Raw genomic sequence first — 12,501 nt, 5'->3', positions numbered from 1 at the left:
ACAAGTCATTATGAGTGTACCATGACAACGGAACCACAATAGTGAGAAACCAACACCATACACACACGTGTACCTACCAATTACTAGCAGACTACACCAGGAGAAATCCACATTAAGCGTGGAAAGGAGGCCACTCTGCTTGCTTTTGCAGGGAATGATGTTCAGGAACATTCCTTACATACGTTTCTACAAACCTGCAGACTCACAAAAACTCGAACAGAGCAGGTCGGCCAACAGTGTCAAGTTGCCTTCAAGTAGTGCACACACACATGGCACGGCAGTGGAGTCCTCTTGCTGACGCAAGATGCAAGAAGGTGCCACTTAAAGATAATAGGTGTCCTATTTCCTGCTGAAGCCGCTAGACTATAGTGCATCGCACACTAACTTGGGTGGCCAGCAGCATGCGGGCTTACAGTTTGGGTGCACAAATGAGTGTGTGCCGAGTTTGCGCCTTCCGCATATGAAAAAGGGCTCACTCACCGCGAACTCGTATGCGCTGCGGGCAATATTCATCACGACAAACTATAGAGGGGGTAAACCTTACGTGATTCTGCAGTCGTTTGCGTGACATGTGAGACTTCTCTGGTTGATAACTGGCACGATGAAAACACTAGACTATAATTTGACCTTGAGGGATTCATAACAGTAACATGCGACTGCTTTGAAAGATGGCTGCCGACACTGAAGAGAGGAAACGCAAACACACAGAGGTCATGCATGTTCGATGAGCTTATGAGAGTGCTGACATGCATTAAGCATGCACCAGCTATGCCAGGAACATGGCCGTAGCTCATGGGGGTCATCTTGTCCAAATGCGTGATTCGCATCGCGCCCGCAAGGAGCCGCAGGACATTGAGCAGCATTTGGGGGCTCTAGCACAAGAGTCTTCCAACACAGATCCGTGGGTGCCAAGACTTCTGAAGAATAGAATGAGCGTCTCCTACTTTGCAGGAACACCAAGGAGATCATAATTGCGTGTGAAAAAATGATATGATTGAGATATGAATTAAGTGAATAATAAACATGAAAAACAGACAGAATAGACAATATAATCCACACTTAATCATCAAATCATTTGAACAACCATGTACCTTGACCTTGTCTGCTTTAGTGTCAACACTTGGTTGACACATTTCATTGTGTTTTCTCCTGCTAGCCCTAGTCAGCAGCTGTGAACAAATAGAAACTTTGTAGCAGAAAGCTTCATAATCAGATGTGCTATACCTACTATCTACTCCTACCGTTGACAATAAAGTGTCTGCCCCTTTCAAAAGAGCATCTCGTGTGCCATTGAGCTGAATCTCTCGGTAAATCAAACTCCTGATACACGCACCTTACTGCATTTACTTGAACCCAACACTCCCTAGATTGTAACAAGCACCCCTTTTCTGTGAAAAAACAAAACAACAACAACAACAACAAAAAAAAAAACAAACAAATAAAGCCATTCATTGTAATGCACACTTGCTTGCCATAACCTAAAAAAAAGAAAAGTCCTTTACAGTGCCTTGCACGTCATTCTTTCATACAGAAATAAAACTTTCTCTCGTTTGGAAAAACAGATTTACTCCCAATGCACTAAAGTTGTGATGAATAAAAAAAGTTGCAGTTTTGCCCAAAAGGCGAAGCATCGGTTGCGATGGAAAATTAGTAGACAGCTATATGCAGCAAGGATAGGAGTTTTACCGGCCGTATAAACTTGTGAATATTTGCTTACCAACTAAATTAACAAGCAGGTGTCACACGTGCACAAGCAAGCATGAAGACGTCACACTCAATTACCGCAGAAACTCATTATCAAAACGCTGAAGTGAGGAAGTGCTGTAGCAGGAACGAGCGAATTGAATACCTTCATGCTGCCTCTTGCTTTAACGTGAACTAAGCGACGAGAACACAGCACAGTGCACCTAGACGCAGAGACTCTATCCAGATGATGACTTTCAAGATAGGGGACGTGGGGCTGCACTGTATGAAGCTGTGTGACCTGGTCAGTTTGTCCTGGGGTAAAAACAAATGAGAGTTCTGTTTGCGAGTAGGGGCCGCACCTTTATTTTTATAGTTAACTTATATGTGTGATAAGGCCATCTGTGTTCGATGACTGGTACTTGTTCATGCTTGCAGTAAGGAGTGTTCGAGGTAGCAGTGAACACTGCAGACACCCACCACCCATACAAATTCTCAAACCGTAGTGAAACACTAGAAGTGAATAACAACCAATCAGACCAAGTTGACTTTCTTCCAACAGGTTTCCAAAATAAGCGAAGATTTTTTTTTGTTTTTTGGGCAAAGTCACTTGTATTAGTGTAAATGCATGTCATGACTTGGAAAGAAACAGAAGCAGTTGTAATGGAATTTAGGTGTGTGCACAGTTTTGGAAAGCAAACTAGCGGCGCTCTGCGCAAGTCAAACGCTTAAAAGCTGGAACAAGCACTGTTTGCTGTTGCTTCTAAATTTGTTGCAAGCAAATAAACTGACAACTCAATGCGCTGAATAAGAAAGCAGCAACTTCTAGTCGCACCGCTAAACTAAAGCATGCTACAAAAACGATATGTCACCTTGTGGCATATAATGTATCATGATCAACTTCAGATTTTTTGAGGCAGTTATCTTTCCTACTACCGTGCCAGCAGATAAAAGTACATTAGCGAGACTACTCCTGCTGCTTAAAGCATTAGTAACACTAATGCTGGGGCAGAAAGCTATAAACTAACAAAACCAAATCAAGCTTAAACATACATTACTCCCTATAACTTATTAAAGTGCTGGCCTAAACAAAGTACACTCCGTGATTCGAAATGCCAGCAAGATATTGAAAGCAACGTTCTGCTCGCTGGGAAGAAAGAAGTCCCAAGTAAAGTGTTTCGACCAGACCGGTATAGTATCAGTCGTCCCCTTTTCAAAATGTGAAGTTTCTTATCCAAGTTTCTCTCTGATGTGCGTCTGCTTCTTTTGCGAAAAGATGAAATCGTACATTGCTGTCTCTCTATCGCAATGACACGCATCATGGCACACAAGTCCTTTGAGATCCGTACTTTTTCATTTTTGGGCTTGTGCGTGGCGGCATCCCGGTGATTTGTGATAAGGCATTCAGCGCATGCCATGATAGAAGGCCCTCTAGTTTCAAGCTTGAACCTGGACGGGCCACTTCTCGGCGTAACCACTAGAGGGCGAGCTTTTAGTTGGAGTCGCCAATTCCAAAGTGCAAGCGCATGGAAACGACGCCATCCGGAAAATGCAATCATGAGGCATCCCCGCGAGCATGGAGGTTACAGTTCTCTACACACGAAGCTGGTACGACTACAGAAAGAAGCACAAAAGAATAGGCGTGTGCAGAAAGAAAGGCAAAAGAAGGAAGAGATGCCTTCATTGCTAGTCGACACTTGTCTGGGTGGAGCATTCGCTCGCAAAACCTGATGTGTCATCCCCTCCGCAATAGAAGAAAAAAAATGTCCTTTCCGCAGGCTGCCTGAACAAAATTTGTTTGGTCCTGGTTTTTATTTCGTTCCACTGAAAAAAGTTCAATTCTGGTTCTGCTTCGTAATGAAAAAAATAAAAAATAAAGAAATATTCGTAATGGTTCATAATGATTGTAATTCCCAAGCAAAAATTTCCAAAGCAAAGTAACGATATTAAGAAAGTTTTTATTTTTCTCAATACATAAATTATGAATTCTAAGATCATGCTTAGTCCCTTGAGTGAAGGCACTGAGCATGATCTTGGAAGCAGCATGTCATCGAGTGTACTTGCCCAATTGCGAGGCCGTCGTTACGATAAAACGAACTTAAACGAACGTAAACAAATGATAAAACTTCAGTAACAAAGCATTGTACCCTTAGAAAATGAAACGACAAGCTCTTCAGCATGCAAGCTCCGGGTTTTCCTACGATCTAGATCTGCTAGTGCACCGAAGGGCAGGCTTAGATTACTGAAGCGTTTGACCAGCTACCGCTCGCACTATCCCTGCCTAAGATACGTGCTTATGTGGGCCCTTGACATGCGGCCTTATGCTGATGTTGCCTGGCGTTGGTTGTTTCAAATTGCCTACTTTCCCCTTGAACTGAAAACGAATAAAAACATTTCGGTTCCACTCCGAAACAAAATAATGTTTCAGTTACGTTGTTGTTCTGGTCAAAAATATCATTTTTTTTCATGTTTCGTTTTTGTTTTCATTTCGTTTTGACACACTGCACTTTCAGCATCTTTTTCCTCCGGCACCGTCTCGAATTTTCCAACCCCCGCGCCGCAGCGGACGCTTTCTGCACCTTATTGTCTGCTAGCCTACTTTTCCAGCTGCCGTAAAGGAAACATAAAAATCTAAGAATTTCCAGATTTAGGAATATTAGTCTGTAGTACTAAGGCGTTCGATATTCTGAGGTTTGTAGTGCTGAAATATTTTTACAGTGAATCTATAAGCAGTCAGCAGGAGATTTCTGAAAAGTTTGTTATTCTGAAACGTTCGTTAATGTGGTGTTCATAGTAACGAGATTTCACTGTAGTCATTTGTCCATTGGTTGTAAATGCTGTAAAATGTTTTATGTTCCATTTTTATGGTGATGTATGCCACTTGGGTGATTTTTTTCTTCTACTCGGAGACTCATTGTAGCAAGTGGCAGATGAAGTATTTGCTCCCCTCTGCCTAAGCTCATGATAGTGTCACCTTACTGCACACGAAAGCTTTACAGGCTTCGCTTCATGCCACCAATGTGAAGGTATTGTCGACATGGCATGAAACCGTATCTTTGGTTGCCGACTCTCAAATTCAACAAACACTATACAGTTTTTTCTCATCGATATTAGTTTTTCTGATTGCCTGATAATCACAAAATTTTATGGCCCGTTCCGTGTAAAAAAAAATCAGTTGGTGACTGTATTTACTTGCACAAAAGGTCGAATTTCAATATTATGATATTTCAATATAAGGAAATTAAATGCAGGTTATTTCGAGGTATAAATGTATTTTTGGCATGAAATTGCATTTATGATGCACATTCACAAGGCTATGCACTTCGTAAAAACACTCATAAAAGTGGCAGAAGTGTGTTTTGTGTCTGACGATTGTGCGCATAAGCACACTGTTCATTAACTCATGTGACTATTGAGAATGGTTTAGTGTATGAATTTCTTTTATCCAAATGGTACCAAGAGCAAACATGCTTTTGAGTTCACTTTCAGTAAATGAAAAAGAGTGCTTAGAAGATTATATCATGACCTCGTACTCTTCCACAGTACCACTAAGATCAAACATGAGACGCAAGCCTACCTGTAGGCAGTGGTCCACGATGCCACTGGCATGGAGGGCCACTGCAGCTGAAGTGCTGCAGTAGTTCTGGCAAGTAGGGTCGCTGGGGCCAGATGCCTTGGCTGAGCTTTTGATGCGCGACATCATGATACTGAGTAGGCGCATGACGATGAGCTGTTCCTCAGAGGATGGGCTCCTTTCCACTACGCGGGCCACATTTCGGTCTAGCTCGCCAATCAAACTGCTCAGCAGATTGTCCAGGGTTGCACGATCTCTTTCATCCTCACTGTCCAAATCTGAGCTGAGCATCAGCACTACCTGCAAGCACAAAGGCGTTTGATTGCACCAGAAATGTTAAATGTTCAAGCGTTCATAATGCAAAAGCAAACAAGCACAGTTCTTGTAAAACAGTATGAATTCCCAAGCAAATTCAGATGCACAGCTCAGACCACTTATAACGTAACCACTTATAGTACAGGACTGGATATAATATGGTCCTTTCTGACTCGTTTATCTTTCTATACAACTAAATGTATATGCATACCACTTATAGTGCAGACACGCAAGACGAAATACCGGTTATAATGTGGTTGCCGAAAAGTCCTGCAGATGAGCAAGGCTGCGTGTGCGCTTATCAACGAGGTGCGCCGGCCGAAGGAAAAGTGATGAGGGTGATGTGGAGGAGGAGGAGACAAGGAGTGAGTGAACAAACTGAGGGAATGAAAAAAAATGCAGCGGCAGTGTGCTGGCTCAGCGAGCACATGGCTCTCGCATCTCTTTCATGCGGCTTCACCATGTAGCTAAGCGCCGGCAGCGGTCGGTGTAGTTGCAGAATAGTACAAGAGTGTTTAGAGTGTTGCCCTGCTAACACCACCTAACAATGGGGTTATTCAGGCACAAAAGGGATTAGCTTTTTCCTCTTTGGCTTGGGGTTAGTAGAGTGTGCGGACGTTTAAGCATCGACTGGCACACTTCGCATGACCGTCCTGAGAAATGATTTGGAGCGGGATACTGGGATGGACAAATGCGATCGTTCCACCAACACGCCACCGTTCATGCGACTGTATATGCAAATGATTAGGTGTTGGTGTCCAAGGGGGCCAACGTATTCACTCAATATCCTGTCATGGCAAGTCGGACTTCGTCGATTTGTCAGCGCCAATCGGTATGTTCTATTGATAGTAATTCGGCTGCCTAGAATGGTCTATAAAAGGTGAAATAAATGCATTTTTTATTGTTTGCACTACTGTGTTGCCGTTCCTTTGACCCAAAGGCACGTTTGAGACACCCCAACCTCCAGCCCCACGAAAAAATTGGTTGAGGCCACGCATGCATTTTGCGTTTGAGCATCGTTGTGAAGTGCAGATCTTGTGCATGCGACCTTGATTTCGTGAGGCTGTCCTTTAACTTCCATTGACGAGTATAGTCGTCTTGAAATTTTGTACCAATGTAACAATGACGAGTATAGTTGTCATAAACGAAAATTTGTCACACAGTGAACCTATGACTATACTCGTCCTATTGCATCTAGTTGCAATTCCTGACACTAGATGGCCACACCTGTCCATGTTGTGCCATTTGTGCCTTGCTTTTCATTATACTGCAGCCTCTGACACCCCCGCATAAAACATGGCTGCCTCCTTGAAACGAGGCAATGAAAGCTTGCATAAAAAAAAAATATTTTGATGACTCCTTATCAGATGACAGCTCTGTAAAGTTTTGCACGGAAACAGAAAGTTATGTGTTCTCATTTGAAGAGTCTGAACAGTGCGGAGTTGGCCTCTGTGCAGCACCTTGCTTCGAAGTCTACCATACGAAGATGGCCTACTAACTGCTTTAGGAGCTGCGGAAAAGTAGCCACTATTCATGTGCACGTATTTGCACCATTTAGGTTATTTTTTCTTCATATTCTTTTTTTCCATAGTGTATCAAGCCCTGCAAAATGCATTTTTGCAAGACACAGGACCATGCAGAGAAGCCTTCTTCAAACTATATTTTTACGCAATTTGTGAAATAAAGGAATTCCATTGAATTGAAATAACAGTGCCGTTTTATTCCGACAAAAGATCTCTACAAACTGCGGAAAAGAAAATGCCGAGTAAATTTAATAAAATTTTATTCTTTTTTCGTGGTAGGGAAAGGGTTAAACTGTGTTCTGCAAGTTCATAATTTTGGAACATTGTCTACACTAGCGCTTTAACTGTTCTTATACCAGCTTTTCCTAGTGGTTTTGGCAGTAGTTGCCAGCTGATTGCTTACAAACCGTGCTTCATGCACGCTGCCGTTAGTGCATCCTGCGCGTGTGATCTAATGCCAGATCAACGTGTATTCGTTTGCAAACATATATCAAGGGCGAGCTTCCTGTGACGGCAGGCAGCGCGACACCCCCACCGGCTAGGCCAAGCCAGCGTCGTCTCATCGGGAGTCAGTGACCAAAGTTGCAGTTTGGTGCAGAGTCAATGAAATGATTCGCAGTCGCATTACAGCACTTGGAAAATGGAGGAACAACTTCGCCAATGAAAGTGAGGGCACATTCTGGCCGTATGCTTTGATTACCGGACACATGGCTGCTTGGTTTACGTGTTTTGCACACACACGCCTTGGCACACACATGCCAAAATCTTATTTTGGTTATTGGCAGCAAGGAGTTACGGAGTCGCCATCTATCGGAAGCGCCTCGCTGGCGTAGTATGAGGGATCACGCGGTGCGCTCCTCATAGGTTTTGATGTCAGCGCTCACTGAAAACACCACGCGTGAGCTATCCCGGACATTTCTGTAAGTACTTTCGAAACGAGAGAAGTTTCTTTTTTACTGTCTAAATAATCATCATGGGCAAATTGAAAGCACAGAATCGTTTACAGACGCTATCTCTTTATCGAATACGTACAGTGAACGCCACTGCGCGCGGTCGCCGCGATGGAGTCTCCCGAACCGGCTTCTTGCGTGAAAGGTAGGTAAACGCTGAGAGCAAACTATGGGAAAAATGTTCTTATAGTGTTTGTATAACTAAATGGAGCGTAACAGAATGAAGCCTCAATGCAGCGATCGCACAGATTCGCTGCCACCAACTGCGCGTCTGCATGCTTGTCCGCGCACTGTTTCGCTTTCGCTGCGTGCGCGTTTTCGCACCGTGCCATGAGCTTTAGGCCGCAGAATATGAGCACTTGACACTATACAAGCAACCATTGTTGCGTGGGCGCTATCAGAGCTGTTTAAAAATAATTTCATTGTAGAGACTTCGACGTCTAGGGTACTATGATGTGCCTTCGCGACGATTCAATCTTCTTTTTTCTTCTAAACTCTTGGACGTTTCAATATTATTTCTCGAGTTGCGTCGCACTGTATGTTTATCGGTGTTCTCAGCGTGCGATTTCCCGCTGCTTGTTTTTTGTAATCCAGTGCATTAATTCATAACACAAACATGACCATATGTCATGCTTTCTTTTAATGTGCTTCTTACCGCTCCCTTTCCACTCCAGTGAACTTGCCAGTATCTATAGCATCGACAAGTTCATAGACCAAACCGTCATGACATTAGTCGGGCAGCGGGCTCGGGTGAGCTTCTCAGTGCGCGTTTTCCGAACATCGCAGAAACGGCGCCGTAGCAGAAATCTTCCTCGCATCTGTGCTTGCTGCATACCCGAGTTGTAGCCGATGACTGTTTGCTGGTTTTATGTTTCGCAAGCAAAGCTTCACGCAGTTCCTTGTCCTGCGGCTACGTGTGAATAAGGCTGACACCGGGCTCCGTTGCGTACGTCCGGCACTGCGGCACCGAGCAGTAGCCTACCATGTTGCACGCCTTCAAAGGCAGCCACTACCTATTGTAGTGCTTTCAAGCGTTGTAAAGGAGACACTCGAAGTGGAAAAATCTCGCCACTAAATGAGGACCACAGCGTATGAGGGAATTTAAACTCTCATTTGCAGCTCGCTTCGGCGCTCCCGAAGCAGCCGACGCAGCCACTATGTCCACGTGATCCCTAATAGCACGTCACGCCGACGGTGGCGCCAGCTTTTCCAGTGGTGGAGCTCGAGGCCAATAGTAAGATACTGCTTAAAGTGCGGAAATTCGTGACTCAGTTGACTTGCGTTATAAGTGGTCTATGCTGTACTTAGTGGTTGAGACCCGAGAGTAAACCCCATGTTCAAGCATCTTACAGCAGAGGGAAGTAATAACACCTGTTGCGAACTTTAGGGTAATTACTTTACACAAAGGGTTTTTTTTCGGCTTTTCAGCTGCTTGGTAGGGCCATAGGGCCGCCTGGCAATTTTTCAGAGATTTTGGGCATTTTTCCCTAACCTAGCATTTATTATGACCTAGGAAATAAACTGTGGGGAACAGTAGAAAATGTGCAAAATTTGGCATATCTTACCTGCCAAAGCTAAGGACACAATCTGCCCAAAATTAATACCGTATTTTCCCGGTGTATAAGTCTGAATTCTTCGTCGGTGCGTCTTATAGAATGGTGCGGCTTTATACTTTTTTTTTCTCAGAAAGAACTGCAGTCAAAATTGGATTGGATGCTATGGCCATGCCAAGCGCGCTGGGTTGACCTCCTCTGGCAGTTGCTACGGGTTGTGTGCATGTTATGGAGCTACCGGGTTCTTCTCATGATCGAGTTGCCGAGCGCCGTGCAAGAAGGATGGAGTAGTAATGTAAGCGGCGGCAGGCCGACTGCAAGTCAACCAACTCCGAAGTTGTAGCATCTGCAGATTGCTTTCAAGATACGGCATGTCGCTGCGTAAAACTATGCAGTTGTTACCAGACTACAAGCCAGCCCCCATCCCTGCCGTGCTGCCTTCCCGCTTTCCTTCCTTGTGTTCTATTCGGCTCACCATCACACACTTTCACTCGCACATACAGCCTATGGCATGCGGGGACGATGTTATCACCCTTAGCCTTTATACAGAACATCGCGACAACCACGAGGGCAGAAATGCATCTGGTGTGTCCATATCATTGCTATCACAATTCTATACGAATGGCACTGATACACTTGCGTGTTACCCACGTTCACGAAATGAAACGTCACTGTATTCTTTTAAGATTGCTTACCGAATGAACAGGTGCGTGTTATACACTGGGGTGACTTATATACGTTTTTTCTTTCCAGAAAAACTGCCGTGTGAGGGAGGTGTGACTTATAGACCGGAAGATATGGCACATCATATTTTTGTTGACTTATTCAAGAATTTGCACAATAATTATGGAAGATAATCCTCATGTTTAACATTGTCCAACCAGCACTATAGAAATGAGCGATGGTAATCCTATAGGAAAGGTTTGCGGCTACTGGAAGGCGTTTTCCCCTGCCCAAAGACTGCAAGCACTCTCCAGGCACACGCATGGCAGCTGGCAAGGAAGCTGAAGTATGCATCTTCCGTGTTCGCTGCCAGTTACCTTATGGTTCAGAAAAGAATTCTGTCCTTTGGAGCATCTTTATTATAAAGTTTAGCAAGTGTTGCTCTTAGTTTGGAGGTCAGGCCAGAATGAAGCTGTCAATACTTTAGAAGCGTTATGCTTGTTTGTTGCCTAATCCCGACAGGAGTGAATAAGAGTGAAGAATGCAGGCTTCTAAATCTACCAGCTGCATGAAAGCCATTCCCACTAATTCACAGTCAACCACATTATTTGGGGTGAAAATTGTGGACATAAGAACATATGATGGCCACAGAGAAGATAAAAAGTATCTCCATGCTAGTCCATGTTATTATCTTTACTGCACCTCTAACGCTGCAGCTGAAAAAAACCCTCTCAAGCATGAGTGATTAAATTAAACTGTGGGGTTCTACGTGCCAAAACCTTAATATAGCTATGGGGCATGCTGTAGTGAGAGACTACAGATTAATTTAGACCACCTGGGCTTCTTTAACCTCCACCTAATGCACGGTTCATGGGCGTTTTTGCATTTCGCCCCCATCGAAATGCAGCCACCATGGCTGGGATTTGATCCCGCGACCTCATGCTTAGCAGCACAACACCAAAGCCACTAAGCAACCACGGAGAGTGTGTGCATGGTTATTTCATGCAAAAAAACTAATGTCTTTCAGTATTCATTTCACTTTACAGACATATCCCAAGTGGATTCCTACCGCTACCTAGGCGTTCTCATGAAAAGTAAATTGTCCTGGTCAGACCATATTTCGAAACTTGTAGCAGATGTCTCAAAGTCACTTGGTTAATCATCACCACCACCACCCCCATCATCATCATCATCAGCCTATTTTATGTCCACTGCAGGACGAAGACCTCTGCCTGTAATCTCCAATTACCCCTGTCCTGCGCCAACCGATTCCAACTAGCACCTGCGAATTTCCTAATTTCATCGCACCAGCTAGTCTTCTGCCATCCTCTACTGCGCTTCCCTTCTCTTGGTACCCATTCTGTAACCCTAATGGTCCAACGGTTATCTAACCTGCGTATTTTTTATGCGTTGCATATTGCAATCACTCAGTTCAGCCCTTGGGCGCGGCCGGGCAGCCACCATTGGGGGTATGAGCCACCATAGTGGCTCATACCCCTACACTGGAGTTTTATGCGTTGCATATTGCAATCACTCAGTTCAGCCCTTGGGCGTGGCCGGGCAGCCACCATTGACCTTTAGCGCAACCACGTGATGTGACGTCACGACAGCCGGAGGAAAAGCTGGGCCCCAACTCACGTGGTCGTGCGCGGCCGCAGCCACCACCTGACTCCCGCTCCTCCCGCTAGGGGCGCTGCGCTGGCGCGTGACGTCACGGACCGCGCAATATGCAACGTGCGCAATATGCAACACATTCTTGGCTTAACCAAGCTAAGCCTGGCCATTTTTCTCTTAATGTCAATTAGAATATCGGCTATACCTGTTTGCTCTCTGATCCAAACTGCTCTCTTTCTGTCTCTCGATGTTATGCCTAGCATTCTTCGTTCCATTGCTCTTTGTGCGGTCCTTAACTTGTTCTCAAGCTTCTTTGTCAGTCTCCAAAGTCTCTGCCCCATATGTCAGCACCGGTAAAATGCACTGATGATAAACCTGCCTTTTCAATGATAATGGTAAGCTTTCAGTCAGGAGCTGACAATGTCTGCCGTATGCGATCCATCCCATTTTTATTCTTCTATGAATTTCCTTCTCATGATCAGGGTTCCCTGTGATTAATTGACCTAGGTAAACGTACTGCTTCTCAGACTCTAGAGGCTGACTGGCGATCCTCAACTCTTGTTCCCTTGCCCGGTTAAAAGAACACCATCCCTTTTCCACTCCTGCAATCAGAAAAATAATATACG

General features: G+C 44.5%; 1 protein-coding gene across 3 annotated transcripts in view; it reads right to left on the bottom strand.

Annotated features, from left to right (window-relative positions):
* Nucleotides 1-12,501, bottom strand: part of poe (E3 ubiquitin-protein ligase-like protein poe) — a 590,397-nt gene that overhangs the window by 169,987 nt on the left and 407,909 nt on the right. For all 3 annotated transcript variants that reach the window (XM_055063706.1, XM_055063707.1, XM_055063708.1), the window contains one exon: nucleotides 5,261-5,557. In XM_055063706.1, coding sequence (XP_054919681.1) covers nucleotides 5,261-5,557 — 297 coding nt within the window. The remainder of the gene's footprint in view (nucleotides 1-5,260; nucleotides 5,558-12,501) is intronic.

The sequence above is a fragment of the Dermacentor andersoni genome, chromosome 1 (assembly GCF_023375885.2).
Source record: "Dermacentor andersoni chromosome 1, qqDerAnde1_hic_scaffold, whole genome shotgun sequence".
NCBI classification, from domain to species: Eukaryota; Metazoa; Arthropoda; class Arachnida; order Ixodida; family Ixodidae; genus Dermacentor; species Dermacentor andersoni.
This window is presented reverse-complemented; position numbering and strand designations above follow the sequence as displayed.